The sequence below is a fragment of the Phasianus colchicus genome, chromosome Z (assembly GCF_987193195.1).
Source record: "Phasianus colchicus chromosome Z, bPhaCol1.hap1.1, whole genome shotgun sequence".
Taxonomy (NCBI): Eukaryota; Metazoa; Chordata; class Aves; order Galliformes; family Phasianidae; genus Phasianus; species Phasianus colchicus.
Genome location: NC_143476.1, coordinates 49,018,115 through 49,036,739, shown reverse-complemented (window position 1 = coordinate 49,036,739; position 18,625 = coordinate 49,018,115). Strand labels below are relative to the sequence as shown.

Here is an 18,625-nt window from a genome sequence, read left to right as displayed (position 1 = left end):
ATTTTTAAAATTCTCATTGAAATTAAAATACATCTTGAAATGTCAAGAGATAAGCCACTTGGGCTTTGGTAGAAAAAAAATAAAGAATTTGAGACAAAGTAAAAGAGTAATTTCAACTGGTAAGCTCTACTTGATCTTGTTCAGCCATGAAAAATCAATGACAATTTTTACTGAATTGAAAAAATTAATTAGTATATGTAGATTCAATTCTATTTACATTTTTTCTGCAAATTCTTTACTGTTATCAAGGGGCATATTTGGCAAAAAAAAAGAAAAAAAAAGAAAAAGAAAAAAAGAAAAAAAAAAGAAAAAGAAAAGAAAAAAGAAAAAAAGAAAAAGGAAAAAAAAAGTGAATTTTAACCCCTCACACAGTAAATAAAATAATGGTCAACACTGTCATTATTTTGTTATGCAGAAAGTTTATTGTTGGTCTGCAATGAGCTACTTGATTGTTACTTTTTTTTATTATTTTTATTTTTATTTTTTACCAGAAATATTGCATTTAAAAGGCAGAAAACTGTAAAATAATTTAAATAATTTCCTTGCCATTATTTTTATCTGTAAGATATTTATGTAGCGAGCAAAGAAAATGCTAGAATATGCTAATGTTAAGAATGGCAGAGGAAATGGTCTACAGAGTAATCTTGTCTCAGGTTACAATCTGAGACAGTCCTAAAAAAAAATGTTTGTGAGTTCTTATACTATCCACTTAATTGCAATATATTTGTGAAATATGAGCTCTAAAACATGCAGCATATGATTGGGAGCTATAAAAATAAATAATATTAGTGGTCATTAATATTACAGAATGAATTAATAAATGATTTAAAATATTTTACCAGCATTTTCGCTCTTGTCTTACTTTAGGAATAAGATACTAAGATATTAATTTACAGAAGATACTGGGGAATATCTCTTTTCTTAGTGATATTCCTTAAGATAACTGTGCTCTAGGCATGTACTGTTGGGAAGCTGTACTATACAATGGATAAGCAGTGAACTGACTTCTACTTTTCAGGTTTGCAAAACATTTTAAACACATTTTCTGCCCGTGATATATACATTATAGAAATAGCTTGTTCAATTGTTATCATGGTGGTAGCTTTCACCATATATAGAGAGACTGAAAAAGCACTAAATCTCTGATAAGTGTTAATAATATGTCTTCAGAAAATGGTCCAGAATGGAGGAGTGAAACATTATCCATAGCAGTAATTACCATAGAGCAGCAAAATGCTGATACTTACACACATTCACAGGTGATGATATGACAGTTACAAAGTTTGTCAGTAAAAAATCTTACCCATGCATTCCATTGAAAATAATGAAGAAAAAGTGAAATCTGTAGAAGCCTAATGACAATCTGAAAAATAGGAAAACCTAGCCAGACAGTTTAATAGGTCTTCTATTTAAAATTACTATTTCTAAGACCTGGTCTATGTGATGCTATATAAAGTATACAGTGACAGAGATTTGAGAATTTTCCATGTATACTATTGAAAATCCTGAAAGATTAGAAATGAATTCCCTGATACTGATCATCATTACATTTTTCTTATTCACTCTGTACCGACAGACCTATGCTTTTGTGACATGTAGAAGACAAAAATCCATTTTATTTATGAGTTCACTTGGATACTTGCACAAACTGAAAAAAAAAAAAAAAAAAAAAGAAAGAAAGAAATAAAATAGGAGGTGTTTCTTGTTCATGTTGCACTGACATAAAATCTCTTTTCTTTTATTCTTTTCAAATTTGTGTTTGGTTTATGTCAGTCTACCCAACAAGGTTTTGAAGGGGCTATAGTCCTCAGTATTGCTGCCCAGTGGTGTTGAAAAAAAGTGTGACAGCTGTGAAGTAGATTTAGCTATTGTAATTCTAGGAGTCAGAAGAACACAAATTGCTTTGGACTGTTACAGCTGAATCTAACTCACAGCTCACATTCATGTTTTCAGAATTGCTGCCTTTTATTCCTTAAGATCCACACTGGACTTCTGGAAATGTAGATCCATAGCTTGGGTGTATAAAAGTGGGACATGGGTGACAGCCTTCTGTTTAAGACACTATGCAGTTATTTATGTAGTCAAACCAAGGCCTCATAATTCTGCTGTCTTGTATTACAGAGACAGGTTCTCAGTGGAAAGGTTCTGATTCATACTATACTTTTGTTTTCCACTAATTGAGCTTAATTTTTTTAGATGCTTGAACTCATGTTATGGGATTACTCTTTTGTTTGTTTCTTTGTTTTTATAAGAAGAATCAGACGTAGGGATAATAGAACATTTTAGTATTCAAGAATGAGAGTTATGAGAAAATAATTTTTGTATTACTTCCCTTGCTTTCCAATATACCTTTCATGCTTCCAGTGATTTAAATTAAGATGTTACAAACTGTTTTCATTATCTATAGAAAATAGAAAGGAAATATTCAGATTTTGTCACTTCACAAAAGGGGCCACATAGTGAGAGTTTCATCTCAGTCGGTTTGATAATGTGAGAGGTAGATTATGTTTTTGCAGTAGAAATTTCCAGTATTTCTGTATGTAGCATAGGGTATGTTGCCTTTTGCAAAGAAAGTAGCTGAACAGAGTAAAGTTGAGACTGGGGCATTTCAACCTACGCAAACAGTAAAACTCCTTTATTTATTATTTTGTTTTGTTTTGTTTTGTTTGGAGGAGGAATCTGCATATGCTGCTGTCATGGTTTTGTGATTTTTGGTTTTCGGTATTCCACATCATAACATCATGTGGGGCAGTGGGAGTTTAACTGTTGGTGCTCAAGCTCTGGGTACCAGCCTGGAAGAGAAGAAGAACTACATTCCCCAGGGGACTTTGCGGTCACAGAGAGTCTCGAGATACAACTCCTGGCAAGGTCACCTGATGCACTCTTCTTAGCCTGCTCTTTGTCAGCTCTCCTCCCTTTTTTCTCCCTGCTGCTCAACTGGACTGCGCATCTCACCTCAGCTCTCCGTGTTGTGGTGAGGCCTACCCACCTTTCGGACATTCTCTCTCTCATTATATTTGATTTATTAGCTTCAAATTTAATTACATTGTATTATAGTGTGTTATCTTGCATTCCGATAATATATTTAGTAAATTAGTTTGTTTCTCCTCAGATCGTTGCCGCTGTTTTTAATTATTTTGGGGTCCCCTGTTCCCTTTTTCCGGAGGCGCGGATCTGCGGATCCCTCCGCCCCGCTAATCACGGAACTGGGCCGAACCAGCCCATAAACCGTTGACATTTTTGGTGGAGAATGCGGGCAAAAGCTGCTTTTTAGTTTTTTAGAACGAATCTCTCTCTGCTCTCTCGGAGAGTTTCGTTGGGAAAGTTTATCTTTTTCACAGGTGCTCGCTGAGAACTTGACCTTGAAAGTCTAGGCGGACTGCCAATATTCTGGGATATTTGTAAACTTTGAGCACTGCTATCTTGTTTTTGTAAAGAAAGAGAAAAAAAATGATTCTGCTTTCTCTTTTAAACCTGTTTGCAGAGGGAGCTGCTAATTTTACAGAACTTGGGATTTTTAAGCAGGCTCCCAGTCTCTCCTTTGAATCCTTTATGCAGTTTTTGAATGCTCACCTGATCATGTTGTCAATCTCCCTGAATGTTCTTCTCATCATTTCACTCAGTATTTGTATTTATCATATTTTGAGGAAGCCTTCCCCAAAACCAGAGAATACTGAGTGGCAGGGAGTGTGGAGAGTCTTGGGAGAGACTTTAGAGAGATGGACATCTTCGGTGTCATGGAACTTCACTCCTGAACACCTGAAAGACCCTGAGAGCTTAAATGCATACTTGAGACAGGAATGTTGCGGCTCAGGCAGATCTGAGGAGGCACAAATGATTTGGGGCCTAGCTAATGCTTATCGGGCCTTATTCAATAGTATCCCAGAGAGGGAGAGAGTTTGTGAAATTGAGAGAGAGCGTCTGAGAGCTGAAATGGAGAGTCTCAGGGAGGCAGTACGAAATGAGCAAGAGAGTCTCCAAGCAGAAAGGGAAAATCTTCAAACTGAGAGAAGGGATCTCCAATCTCAACGAGATGCCCTCCAAATCGAGAGAGACTCCCTGCAATCCAAACTCAGCACTCTCCAATCTGAACGGGACACTGTCCAAACTGAGCGAGACACCCTTCAATCTGAACTGAATGCTCTCATGATTGAAAAAGACAGACTCCAAGCCAAGCTGGAGGGTGAAAGCATTGGAACTGACCAACCTGATCAACCACAGGAGGCACCACAATTGATATCAGTTGCCCCTGTGAGAGGACGGAAAATGAAACGAATCTCGACTCAGTTAGAAGAGAAGAAAGAGGAGCAAAGAGGTCCAGAGGAGTGGCTCCGAGATCCAGGGGAAGCGCCCCCGAGTCCAGGGGAGGGACCCTCAGTAAGACCACGGTCACCAACACCTATAAGGGCATCAAGGAGTCCTGAAAGAGTAAGAGGTGAGCAAGATATTGTTACCATTGTTGATCGATCTCTGAAAATGAACGAAATTCGAAGTCTGAGAAAAGACTTTTCACGTCACCCAAATGAGCCTATTGCCACTTGGTTACTTCGTTGCTGGGACAATGGGGCCAACAGTGTGTGGCTAGATAGTAGAGAAGCTCGCCAGCTGGGCGGCATTGCTAGGGACTCAGCCATTGACAGAGGCATTAGTACATGCCAGAATCAGGCCTTCACCCTCTGGAAGAGGATGCTGTTAGCTGTAAAAGAAAGATACCCCTTCAAAGACGATCTGATGCCTGAGAAAAAGAAATGGACTGATATAGAAAAAGGCATCCGTTATTTGAGAGAATATGCTGTGGTGGAAACGCTACATAGCCCTGATTTCATTCCTGATGAGCTGGATCAAGAGCATGATCCTGAGAGAGTCAGGTGTACACCAAATATGTGGCGTACATTCACAAAGACTGCACCAGAAAGGTACGCCAGTACGTTTGCAGCAATGTATGGCAGAGGGGAAAGAAGACCCCTTATAAACGAACTGATTAATAAACTTCAAGACTTTGAGTTACATTTAAGCCCTCTGCGAGCTTGTGTTTCAGGCATCGCAAAAGTAGCTGAAAAGCTGAACAGAATGGAAAACAAACAAGAAGATATAATAGATAAACTGTCAACCGTGCCTAATGCTGATGGATCCACGGTGGTAACTGTAGTAGTAGTCTCTCATTGCTCGTCCTCTGCCGACCGAGGGCGCCACTTGCCAGCAAAACCGACCCCAACCGGGCCGGGGCCAAATGCTCACACAGACCCCAGAGTGCGTGAGGCAAAATGGCGTTTATTAAAATGTGGTAGGCACTTAAATATTCTTGTCCCGCTTTGTCCACACCCCTTGCTTACCTGCTGTCCTATTGTGGGGCAGCGTTTGGCAAGCCCTGAGCATAGGAAACCTGACCCCGTCACATACCGTTTCCTCGCCACGCCTACTACATCTCCCCCTCCCTATGCTCAGGAATATCCCGTAACAGCGCGATCGCAACGCGAGTACATCTCTCACAACTGTTCCTTCGTTTTGTGAAACAGAATCCGTTGGTCCATAACTTGCCACATGATCCTTGTGAGGCAATTCTGGAAACACATGATTATGCACGGCAAAATGGCCGCAATACAAATTATTGCGAGCAATACTAGCGCAACTACCTTAATAATTTTCGCAACCCATCCTCCAAAGCTGCCAAACACACTTCTCAGCCAGTCCCCGATGGGGTCGTCCTCCACTTGGATCTTCTCCGTATGGTCTCGCAGGGCTTTCAGCGCTTTATGGATGGATACACTGTGGTCGCTAAGATTGAAGCAACACATTCCTTCTAGGTCTTCACATCCATGCCCCTGTGCCAGGAGCAAGAAGTCGATGGCTGCTCTGTTTTGCAGCACCGCATGCCGAATGCTGTTTGTGTCTTCTAGCATCGCATTCAATATTAATGTTGTTAAATTCGCCTGCTTAACTGACCAACATGCTAGGCGTTCTATCTGAGCCAAGCTCTGTGCTGCAGCAACCCCAGGGGCGAAAAATGATGCGAATATCCGTGCTGTGGCACTCCATAACTCTACCTCATCGTTACAATTCTCCGGGAGAGGGCTCGAACGCTTTTGGCGACGATGGTGACCCATGATGCTCGGGCCATACTGCATCCATGTCGTGAAATTCGGAGACAGTAATGTCAGTTCCCCTAGGTAACAGGGTCCCCCTAAGGCATTGTGCGGGATGCCCTGCCAGGCTCTATCCCCACAAATCAAGAAGATTCCAGGGGGCAACGCCTTAGCCGTTTTGTTATTCCATAGCACCTCGTTGACCCCCCGTTTGAAAGTGAACCCATACCCATAAAAGTCCCAAACTGCCGTACAATTAAATGAGGATCTACCGCTAGATTTAGAAAGGACCCCACCCTTTGACAAGCAGGTTGTATTGCGCCCTGTGAAGACCCGTGTTTCATTTTTGGTATACCCGCAATAACCCGAAGTAATGGAGAAAGCCTCCGTGTTCACAGGACTGACCACAGTCCAAGAGGTCTCGTTGTATGGCTTCAGCCGCGGATCTGTGCCTGCCCACCGGGCAATTAAGGCCTGCAGTTGTATCCGAGCAGACACACCCCGCAGGTAATCTCGCCCCAACAGGGTTCCCGGTACCTGCGCTACCAGCGGGGTCAGCAGGACGGGCTTCTCCAGGGAACCGTCTCTGTTGACCACGATTATCTCGATCTGCTTGGCTGACCTCCGCGTTGGAGCAGTTCCCCCCACTCCCGCTATAGTTTGAGTGGCCCCCGTTGGCCACGTGGGCGGCCAGTCGGACTCCGCAAAAACCATCACATCCGCTCCTGAGTCCACCAGGGCGGTAAGGAAAATAGATCGCGGCCCTGGGGAGCCAGCGGGAAGCTCCGTAATTGCGGCTGTAATCTTCACCAAGGGGCGCTCCCCGCAGCTCAACGATAGCGCAGCTAGTGGCAGGCCTAGATCCAAAGCCCGCCTTTCCTGAGAATCCCGTGAATCGTAAGAGGGACCCTCATCTCCCCTACCTCGAGATCGCAGCCCACGAGCTCTACATTGCGGTGCAGTGTGACCTCTCCTCCCGCACATTTGGCACACTATACCCCCGTTGCTCTTACACTGTGCCTTAAAATGACCTAATTGACCGCACCTGAAGCATGGCCCAGGCGGGCGATCTGGACTCTGCCACCCGGCAACCCCATGAGCTAGCATCACCTCAGCTACAGCTGCAGCAACCTCGCTTGCCACTGATGATTGAGACTTTTGCTTGTCCATCACATACTTAAGGACCTCACCGGGGGTGTGGAACCTGTCTGGCGCCGCCCGTAATAGAGCCCGTACGTCCGAGCTCGACTTTTGATAGAGGCAATCCAGGATCACGGGGCCGTGCACTGCCCTAGGCAGCTCCGATCCCTCCACTGCCTTGATCAACCTATCCGCAAAATCCTGGAAGGATTCAGTGGGACCTTGTGCAATCTCCGTCCACGGAGTAGACGGCTCAGCATTTCTTGCGAGCCTTCTGAACGCCTCAAGGGCAGCGTCTGTAGTGGCTATTAGTTCCCCGGGCCTCAGCTCCGCAAGCTGGGCATGTGCGGTGATCATACCCGGCGTACTACCCGTCAATCTCTGCAGGTTAGACGCGTGAAGCGGATTCCCCTGATCGTTCTGGGCTGTAACCAGCATTTGTCTAAGTCTAGCCTGCCATTCCTCCTTCCAAAGCGTATACTGCACCGGTTTCAAAATCATGCGCATCAGATTCTCAATATCGTATGGTAACAGGGGTCCCGGCAATATTAATGTCTCCAAGGCGTTCATTGTCAGGGGGGACTTCAATCCTTTCTTTTCAACTGCCTCAAGCACCCTCGCTATCGCTTTCGGGTCCAGCGGGACCCAGATCGGGTTATCATCATCGGAAATCACTACCGGAAATGCCTCCGGGTTCGCAAGGCCCCGGTCTTGTGCCTCCTCCTTTACTTTAGCCCAATCAGTCAGCAGACGCCCGTCCCTCCCCCCTTTGGGACGAAGCCCCGCCCTTGCCTTTTCTTCCTCCAAAGAAGGATATAACGACCGCGGAGGGTAGGGCGGGGGCGGAGCGGGCGGAGTGGGCGGAGCGGTTGGTAGACATGCGGTCGGGAGTTCCTCTTCCCCGCCCTTCGCCGCGGCGACCGTCGCCATCTTGTCCGCCACGCTTTGGTCGTCAGTACTGCAAGGTAGCAAAGACCCGCCCCCCGGAGCCCTTTCCACCCCTTTTTCCACCTTAAGCTTACCCTCCTCTTTAGCCGCCTTAAGGGCTCCAAGTATCAAGCCCCAGGTTTTAAGTTCAGCAGCCTTTTGGTTATTCATGGCGCGTTGGCATAAAGCCGAGGTGAGCGAATCCCACCTACCCGAATCCAGCACTTGCTGAGGGGAGTCCAGCTCCCCTCCCTTTTTTAAAACCGAAAGCACCGCGGCTACCTCCTTCTTTGAAGGGGTATTTTTGCCGCAGTAGTCCTTACAAAACTGCAAAAGTACCTTAATAATCTGTTCCATGGTTACACACGCGACCTGCCGCCACTTCACAGGCTCTTCTCCGCGATGTGTCTTCCGTGAGCGACCTGCCGCCACTCCGCAGGCTCTTCTCCGCTTCACGGGCACGCCGGGTGGTTAACCCTCGATAGGCAGATCACGTCGGGGTCACCACTTGTAGTAGTAGTCTCTCATTGCTCGTCCTCTGCCGACCGAGGGCGCCACTTGCCAGCGAAACCGACCCCAACCGGGCCGGGGCCAAATGCTCACACAGACCCCAGAGTGCGTGAGGCAAAATGGCGTTTATTAAAATGTGGTAGGCACTTAAATATTCTTGTCCCGCTTTGTCCACACCCCTTGCTTACCTGCTGTCCTATTGTGGGGCAGCGTTTGGCAAGCCCTGAGCATAGGAAACCTGACCCCGTCACATACCGTTTCCTCGCCACGCCTACTACAGGTAACAGACACATCCAATGGGGACCAGAATTCCCAGAACAGCCTACTGGAGGGGCTGATCAACTTGGTTTCCTCCCAGCCGGTGTCATCCAACGTCTCAGCTATCAAAAGAAGACGTCCTCCTGCTCAAGCAAGTGACAACAGTAAGACTATGTCACATTTTGCCTTGTGGCATTACTTACGTGACCATGGAGAAGATATGAAGAAGTGGCATAAACAACCTACTCCTGCACTTCAAGCACGGGTAAAAGAATTACAAGACAAATCAGCCACCAAGGTGAACTTCTCCAAAAAGGTGATTGCTCCAGTTGCTGCAGACAACGGAGGTAACAAATAGAGGGGCCCTGCCCCCAGCCAGGGGGGGGAAAGGGATAATAGAGTATATTGGACTGTGTGGGTTAGATGGCCTGGCACATCAGAACCACAGAAATATAAGGCCCTGGTGGACACTGGTGCTCAGTGCACCCTAATGCCCTTGAGTCACCAAGGGACAACATCAATTTATATTCATGGGGTGACTGAGGGTTCCCAAGAGCTGACTATGTTGGAGGCCGAAATCAGCCTCACTGGTAAAGACTGGCAAAAGCACCCTATTGTGACTGGCCCAGGGGCTCCATGTATACTTGGTATTGATTACCTCAGAAGGGGATACTTTAAGGATCCCAAAGGGTATCGATGGGCCTTTGGAATAGCTACTGTAGACACAGAAGGTATTAAGCAGTTGTCTGTTTTGCCTGGCCTATCAGAAGATCCGTCTGTTGTGGGGTTGCTACGAGTAAAAGAGCAACAGGTACCGATTGCTACAAAAACGGTGCACAGGCGGCAGTACCATACCAACAGGGATTCCTTGCTCCCCATTCAGAAACTGATTCGTCAAATAGAGAATCAGGGAGTGATTAGCAAGACTCACTCGCCTTTTAACAGCCCCATATGGCCAGTGCGTAAAGCCAGTGGAGAATGGAGGTTGACAGTAGATTATCATGGCCTGAATGAAGTCACACCCCCACTGAGTGCTGCTGTGCCGGACATGTTAGAACTCCAATATGAATTGGAGTCAAAAGCAGCCAAATGGTATGCCACCATTGACATTGCTAATGCCTTTTTCTCCATTCCTTTGGCCAAAGAATGTAGGCCACAGTTTGCTTTCACCTGGAGGGGCATTCAGTATACCTGGAATCGTTTGCCCCAGGGGTGGAAACATAGCCCAACCATTTGCCATGGGTTGATCCAAGCTGCACTGGAACAGGGCAGTGCTCCTGAGCACTTACAGTATATTGATGACATCATTGTGTGGAGCAACACAGCAAAGGAAGTTTTTGAGAAAGGAGAGCAAATAATCCAGATCCTTCTGTGTGCTGGTTTTGCTATTAAGCGAAGCAAAGTGAAAGGACCTGCCCAGGAAATTCAGTTCCTAGGTATAAAGTGGCAAGATGGACATCGTCACATCCCGACAGATGTGATCGACAAAATCACTGCCATGTCTCCGCCCACTAATAAGAAAGAGACACAATCATTTCTGGGCGTAGTGGGTTTTTGGAGAATGCATGTTCCAAACTACAGCCTCATTGTAAGCCCCCTTTATCACGTGACAAGAATGAAGAATGAGTTTACATGGGGCCCTGAGCAGCAGCAGGCTTTTGAGCAGATTAAGCAAGAGATAGCCCGTGCCGTGGCCGTAGGGCCAGTACGGACGGAGCAGGATGTAAAGAACATTCTCTACACTGCTGCTGGAGAGAAAGGTCCCACTTGGAGTTTGTGGCAAAGAGCCTCAGGAGAGACCCGAGGCCGACCCCTGGGATTCTGGAGTCGGGCCTACAGGGGGTCAGAAGAGGGCTACACTCCAACTAAAAAGGAGATCTTAGCCGCGTATGAGGGGGTTCGGGCTGCTTCTGAAGTAGTTGGTACTGAAACACAGCTCCTTCTGGCACCTCGACTGCCAGTGCTGAACTGGATGTTCAAGGGAAAGGTTCCTTCCACCCATCATGCTACTGATGCCACTTGGAGTAAGTGGATTGCGTTGATTACGCAGCGAGCTCGGATGGGGAACCTCAGCCGTCCAGGGATCCTAGAGGTGATCATGGATTGGCCTGAAGGCAAAAAGTTTGAAACACCACCAGTAGAAGAGGTATCACGTGCTAAAGAGGCCCCACCATACAATGAACTACCAGAAAATGAAAAGACATACGCCCTGTTCACGGATGGATCGTGTCATATTGTGGGGAAGCATCGCAGATGGAAAGCTGCTGTGTGGAGCCCCACACGACAAGTTGCAGAGGCCACCGAAGGGAAAGGAGAATCAAGCCAATTTGCAGAGGTAAAGGCTGTCCAACTGGCCTTAGATGTTGCTGAACGGGAGAGGTGGCCAATGCTTTATCTTTACACTGACTCATGGATGGTGGCAAATGCTTTATGGGGGTGGTTACAGCAGTGGGAACAGAACAACTGGCAAAGAAGGGGTAAACCCATTTGGGCTGCTGAACTGTGGAAAGACATTGCTGCCCGAATAAAGAATATTGTTGTAAAGGTGCGCCATGTAGATGCTCATGTGCCCAAGAGTCGGGCTACTGAAGAACAGCAAAATAACCATCAGGTAGATCGAGCCGCCAAAATTGAGGTGGCTCAGATAGACCTGGATTGGCAGAACAAGGGTGAATTATTTCTAGCTCGGTGGGCCCATGAGACCTCGGGTCATCAAGGAAGAGATGCAACATACAAATGGGCTAGAGACCGAGGGGTGGACTTAACTATGGATGCTATTTCACAGGTTGTCCATGACTGTGACACATGCGCCACAATTAAACAAGCCAAGAGGATGAAACCTCTCTGGGAGGAAGGGCGATGGCAAAAGTATAAATATGGGGAGGCATGGCAGGTTGATTATATCACCTTGCCACGATCTCGCAGTGGTAAGTGTTACGTACTTACTATGGTAGAGGCAACCACTGGGTGGCTTGAAACATATGCAGTACCCCATGCCACCGCCCGAAACACCATACTGGGTCTTGAGAAACAAGTCCTGTGGCGACATGGCACCCCAGAAAGAATTGAGTCAGATAATGGGACTCATTTCAAAAATTCTCTTGTAAATACTTGGGCCAAGGATCATGGCATTGTGTGGATTTATCATATCCCCTATCATGCACCAGCCTCTGGTAAAATTGAACGCTACAATGGGTTGTTAAAAACCATGTTGAAAGCAATAGGTGGCGGAACATTTAAGCATTGGGAGAAGCATTTGGCAGAAGCCACCTGGTTGGTCAATACTAGAGGATCTATCAATCGTGATGGTCCTGCTAGCTCCCTACATACTGTCAAGGGAGATAAGGTCCCTGTAGTACATGTAAAGAACATGCTGGGAAAAGCAGTTTGGGTCTTTCCAGCTTCTGGGAAGGGCAAACCTCTTCGTGGAACTGTTTTTGCCCAGGGACCTGGGTCCACTTGGTGGGTGATGCAGAAAAACGGGGATGTTCAATGTGTACCACAAGGAAATTTGATGTTGGGGGAGTGCAGTCAGTAATTCCATGTATATATACAGGTTTGTGTGTGCATGTGTTTAGTGTTTGGTAAATATATTTTGTTTGTATATGTTAAGCATGATGTAGTGATGTAGAATAAGGGGTGGAATGTCATGGTTTTGTGATTTTTTGGTTTTCGGTATTCCACATCATAACATCATGTGGAGCAGTGGGAGTTTAACTGTTGGTGCTCAAGCTCTGGGTACCAGCCTGGAAGAGAAGAAGAACTACATTCCCCAGGGGACTTTGCGGTCACAGAGAGTCTCGAGATACAACTCCTGGCAAGGTCACCTGATGCACTCTTCTTAGCCTGCTCTTTGTCGGCTCTCCTCCCTTTTTTCTCCCTGCTGCTCAACTGGACGGCGCATCTCACCTCAGCTCTCCGTGTTGTGGTGAGGCCTACCCACCTTTCGGACATTCTCTCTCTCATTATATTTGATTTATTAGCTTCAAATTTAATTATATTGTATTATAGTGTGTTATCTTGCATTCCGATAATATATTTAGTAAATTAGTTTGTTTCTCCTCAGATCGTTGCCGCTGTTTTTAATTATTTTGGGGTCCCCTGTTCCCTTTTTCCGGAGGCGCGGATCTGCGGATCCCTCCGCCCCGCTAATCACGGAACTGGGCCGAACCAGCCTGTAAACCGTTGACAGCTGCTTGTTGGATTTAGGAAGTACAGCAGTTAATCATGGCTGGACAAAAATCTGTGGATAAGGAAGAATAGAGAAACCCCAAATCAGATCCTTTAAACTGTTTACTCGCTATACCCTTCCCTAGGATTAAACTCACTTGTTTTCCTCTGTGGAACAGCATTCTCCGCCCTACTCCCCCCCCCCCACCTTATCATCCTGGTCTTGAATCAAGTCCTGTAACTACACGAGGGAAGCTGGAGACAGCTGACAGAGAGGAGGGTATTGGCTCAGATCAGTCCCTTAACAGCCCACCTGGACCGAGCTCTGTGACTAGTGCCGATGCTGAAAAGAAAAAGTTCTTCAGCTTAAGAAAGAATTGGAACAATGCAAAAGTGATATTATAATTCTCCTTTTCCTAAATCTAAATCCATTAACCCCACTAATACTTCCACTTCCTCCTAATGAAGTTTCAATGTCAGGAGATATAGGATATGTGAACTTCCCATTTACTAGTGGAGAGGTAAGAAATTTTAAAAGGGAAATGAAATCTTTAATGAAAGATCTTACTGGATTAGCAGAACAGTTTGATCAATTCTTGGTCATCTTTAGCTTATAAAATACTGGGACTTAATTTAACTGGGAACATCTTAAGAATAACAGAGTTAGAAGGATAAGAAATGATAGCTTCACTTTTTGAGACTACTGAATTAAAATTGGAAGATAAAATAGTCACAGGGCAATTGTTATATGTGCCAGAAGCAGGGACCAATTCACTGGGGAGGGATTCAATAGTTAAATTAAGACTGCAGTTGAAAACTTGTGAAATGGGTGTAAAGGTGTCAAGGAATTTGTTAACAGCTGATGATGAAAAAGAAATAAATCTAAAGGAGTGGGCAGGAGAAGGAAACCAGGGTGAACTCACAATTACTCCATTAAAAATAATTGCCCAAGGAGAGATTGAAGCTGTGGAACAGCAACAATATCCCATACCTTTAGAAAGAATAATGGGTCTAAAACCTGTAATACAAACACTGGTTAAGGATGGTCTTCTGGAACTCTATAACACTCCAGTTTTGCTAGTACAGAATGCAGACAGCACCTATCAGCTGGTGCAAGATTTAAGAAAAATTAATGTAATAGTTCTCAAGCAACACCCCATGGTTCCTAGCCCCTATACTTTAATGAGTAGGATCCCACAAGAACATAAATGGTTTGGTATAACAGACTTAAAAGATTCTTTCTGGACCTGCACTTGAGACTCAGAGTTGAGATCTTTTTGCCTTTGAATGAGAAGGGCCAGAAATGGGACAAAAGCAGTAATATAGGAGGACTGTTTTACCTCATGGAATCACCTAATTTATTTGGACAAATGCAGGAGAAAGATTTGGAAAAGTTTCAGGTTGAAGAGGTGGTAAAGCTGTTAAATCATTGGATGATTTGTTGATTTATGGAACAGGAGTCTAAAGCAAAAGAGACTGTGAGTAAAATCCTTTCTAGGATTTCTAGGGAACATGGGCTAAGTGTGTTTAAAAATAAACTGCAGTAGTGGAAAAAGAGGCCAGATATCTTGGGCATGTAATTTCTGAAGGGAAACAGAGAATTAATTCTAAAAGATTTCAGGGAACTGTGCAGCTTCCTCTGCCCAGGACAAAGAGGGAGTTGCCAAAGTTTCTTAGTCTAATTGATTATAATAATAGATAATAGATTATGAATAGAAGCATATGTACACCACCCCTACTTCCTCCCCCCACCCTCCCCCCCAAAAAAAAGAAACAAAAAAAAACAACAAAAGAGATTGTATCTCAAACTATCAGAGGGAGAAACAAACATTAAAATGGACAAAAGAGGAAGAATTACTAGAAGTATTGAAACAGGACTTAACCAGAGCATCTGTGTTGCAACTGCCTGCCTTAAAGGAACCATTTCATGTTTTGTAACTGTCAGTGGTGAAGCTGCTTTAGGAGTTCTAACACAAGAACAGGGAGACAAAAGAAAACCTACTGCATACTTGCCTAAGCTATTAGACCCTGTATCTTGAGGTTAGCCCAAATGTGGCTAGGTGGTAGTAGCAACTTCATTATTGGTAAAAGAGAGTACATGTGTGCCCTTCCATGTAAGGAGCAAATTGTTGAGTTGTTGATAATACATGTTTCCCCATTTTTCCCCAAAGAGATTGCTCTACATTTTGAGGCGTGATTGTAAATGGAAAAAAAAAAAAAAAAAAAAAAAAAAAGAAAGAAAGAAAGAAACAAGGGCAGGAATCCACTCCTCAACCTCTTAGAAAAGCACGGTGTCAAACCCTCCCCCGTGAAGTTGAAGTGGGCGCAAAACAATTGGTCCAACTTAGAGGGAGTTGTGGATAATATAAATTATCTCCACAAGTAAAATTGTTTGGAAGAGGAAAAGAGAAAATCAATCATTTGTGCAGTTCTAGGAGCTGCTCTTACTGCTGCTGTAGAGATCCATAAGAAACAGCACACAGCAGAAACCCAAATTAATTAGTCCTTGCAGGAATTGGCTACATACCTGCAGAGCCACATAGAAGATCTTAGGGGACAGTTAGAAAAAGAAGAGCATTCATAAGTCCTCCTCCTTCAGCAAGCCCTTAGAGTTGGTAAATGAGAGTGAGATTTATACTAGTTCTCCAGGTAGAGACTTTTATCCAGGAGAAAATGTGAAGGATGTGAGAGCCCAAAAAGACAGATCAGAAAACCTTATGATCCTTCTCTGCTCTCCGATAGAAACTGGGCATGTATATGAAGAGAGTGAAAGTGAGTACTCTGATGTTAGTATTGAGGAGGTCCCCTATTCTGCTACCGAGCAAGGCAAATTAAAGAAAGATTTTGGTCACTTCCCTAGGAAATCAGAGACAGAGTATGTATCGAAAAAAAACACTAACAGCAGGAGAACAGATCCTGTTGATTGAAAAAGAATCAGAGGGTTATTGGGGACCTGGAATATTTTTCACCACTGGGCACCGGCAACCACTGTGCCCAGTGGTCCCTTACTCAAAGAGCTGTTTATTAGGATGATTACTCCCTGGGACAGCTGACGTTGATTGATTTGCCAGATATTGGCCCTGTCACTTTAACCCTCAAAGAGTCTCTTAAATAATACATCTGGAAGGCTCAAGACAATCAGGGGAAAATGTACAAAATTAACCATCTGAATTTCACCAACCTTCCAACTTTGTTTCATTTGGGACCAGGAAAGTTTTGTTGTTTTTGTTGTTTTCTTTTCCAGTTATGTTTTCTCCAATCTTGGTTCCTCTGGAACTGGAAAGTTCTCTCTCTTTTGTTTTCTAGATGCCGAATGCTGATCCTGTTGCTGTGCCTCACATGTTCCCTTCCCACCCTGCTCCTTTCTTTGTGATCCCCGTGGTACCGTTAGCGTCACTGTTTCAGACAAGCATCTTCTTCAGATTTATTTTCGTAATTGCTTATGCTGACCCTATCACAGTCACTGGCTGGTCACAGCCTATATTGGGCATACTGGGCTTATGAGACCAAATTGTAATTCTAACAGAGGTTTAACTCTTTCAGCCACAGTTAAGCACAGTAATGAAATATATTCAGGAAATGAATGGGGCCAGGATAGTACTGGCTGACTCCTGCAACTCTGGGGAGATGCAGGACAAAGAATAAAAATGGGGTGTCAGATGCAACAAGTGATCTATATGCACTGCCGCACCCCTGCAGTCTTCCCTATTAGCACTGGGAACCAATCAGTGGTTCCTTTCTAATATATTTTCTTAATGGGAAAGAATTAAACCACCAGTTAATTGTAAATGCACTTCACAGAATCACAGAATTGCAGGGATTGGAAGGGACCTCCAGAGATCATCGAGTCCAATCCCCATGCCAAAGCAGGTTCCCTACACCACATCACACAAGTAGGCATCCAGGCGGGTCTTGAATATCTCCAGAGAAGGAGACTCCACAAACTCCCCGGGCAGCCTGTTCCAGTGCTCCGTCACCCTCACCGTAAAGAAGTTCTTGCACACATTTGTGCAGAACTTCCTATGCTCCAGTTTCTGGCCATTTCCCCTTGTCCTGTCTCCGCACACTGCTGAAAATAGTCTGGGCTTGCCACTTTGCCCCCCACACCTCAGATATTTATAGACCTGGATCAGGTCTCCTCTCAGTCTTCTCTTCTCAAGGCTAAACAGACCCAGTTCACTTAGCCTTTCTTCACAGGGGAGATGCTCCAGGCCCTTCACCATCTTTCTGGCCCTCTGCTGGACTCTTTCCAAGAGATCCCTATCTTTTTTGTAGGGAGCCCAGAACTGGACAGAGTACTCCAGATGAGGCCTTACCAAGGCAGTACTTGCCATAACTCAAAATAATGTCTTCCTAGCTCTTAGCTATAGAAGGTAAAGGAAATGCTTTACCCACTGAAATTCAAAAGGTGATTTGGGACAATGCAAACAAATTTGAAAGAGGCTTTCAATCTTAGTGGAATCTAGTTTTTACTTGTGATCCTGTTAATAACTTTGCCACAGCTTTTGTCCTAATAATGCACAGTGCTTCCGTACATACCATATCAATCCATATATACCATATCCATATATACCGTATCAATCATTGCATTTGGGTCTGAATCACAGTGGGGTTATACACTACCTATTAGAACACAGAGTATGGGCCCAACAAAATGGAAACAAATGGCAAACTGTTGATGTTAGTTCATGTGCTGTATGGGAACAACAAGGATTTTTGTGAGAGTAATACCATCAAGGCTCAAGACTTTTGCCTTGACACTGAGCAAAATATTTGCCATTTTGAGAGGAATCCCGATGAGACCCCTGAAATAGTGCTCATCTATATTGGAGGAGGATGTTTATGTGTGAGAACCTCTTGTGATTTTATAATCATAGGTAATATTACTGTAGATACAAGCAATCATTCAAATGTCTGTGTTTGTAACTTTACCAACTTTACAGGATGTGATTTTAATTATTCAGTTCAGTTACATAATATCAGTTGTTGTGGTCCAATTACACATTAATCCAAAATTTGCCTCCTGCCCCAATTGGAATGAATCTTGCTTTGGTAAGAAATTATTGCAACATGACAATCTGTACCAACTGCTAGAACACATCCAAGGTAATGGACAAAAAAACTTTTATTACTGTTAACCATGACACAGAAGAGATACAGCATGTCCTGGAAAGGATGAAGAAGGATGGAGAATACCATTGGTGGGAAACGCTCCTTAGCTGGTCACCAACAGCAAGTGGAGTTTTAAATTCTGTGCTTCACTGTGATCTTATTAATCCTAACAAGTAGTAATTGGAGATAGAAGCACAGTGTGCTATAAAAATGAACATCAGGACATTCATTGGCTATACGGTAGCATCTGCAAGAGAATAACAGAATCACAGAGTCACAGTAGCACCAAGGTTGGAAAAGACCTCCAAGATCATTCAGTCCAACCATTCATGTACCACCAATATTACCCTGCTAGTCCATATCCCTTAATAGAACATCTAAACGTTTCTTGAATACCTTCAGGGATAGTGACTCCATGTCCTCCC

The 18,625-nt window shown here is 44.4% G+C and overlaps 3 protein-coding genes and 1 pseudogene across 3 annotated transcripts; 3 read left to right on the top strand and 1 right to left on the bottom strand.

Moving 5' to 3' along the window:
* The first annotated feature begins 2,698 nt into the window (after positions 1-2,698).
* Positions 2,699-9,286, top strand: LOC149912966 (uncharacterized). The gene is made up of 2 exons (XM_090131278.1): positions 2,699-5,139; positions 8,941-9,286. Exons 1-2 carry the CDS (start codon positions 3,451-3,453, stop codon positions 9,274-9,276), a joined length of 2,025 nt encoding a protein of 674 aa, XP_089987404.1. The 5' UTR covers positions 2,699-3,450; the 3' UTR covers positions 9,277-9,286.
* Positions 5,256-8,943, bottom strand: LOC149912967 (uncharacterized). The gene has a single exon (XM_090131277.1). The coding sequence runs from the start codon at positions 8,505-8,507 to the stop codon at positions 5,487-5,489; it is 3,021 nt and encodes a 1,006-aa protein (XP_089987403.1). The 5' UTR covers positions 8,508-8,943; the 3' UTR covers positions 5,256-5,486.
* A 680-nt stretch (positions 9,287-9,966) lies between the features above and the next one.
* Positions 9,967-13,024, top strand: LOC149912965 (uncharacterized). The gene is made up of 3 exons (XM_090131885.1): positions 9,967-10,010; positions 10,758-11,253; positions 11,704-13,024. The coding sequence occupies exons 1-3, from the start codon at positions 9,967-9,969 to the stop codon at positions 12,454-12,456; spliced, it is 1,293 nt and encodes a 430-aa protein (XP_089988011.1). The 3' UTR covers positions 12,457-13,024.
* An 889-nt stretch (positions 13,025-13,913) lies between these two features.
* LOC149912964 (uncharacterized) lies at positions 13,914-18,377 on the top strand (annotated as a pseudogene).
* The last annotated feature ends 248 nt before the right edge of the window (positions 18,378-18,625 follow it).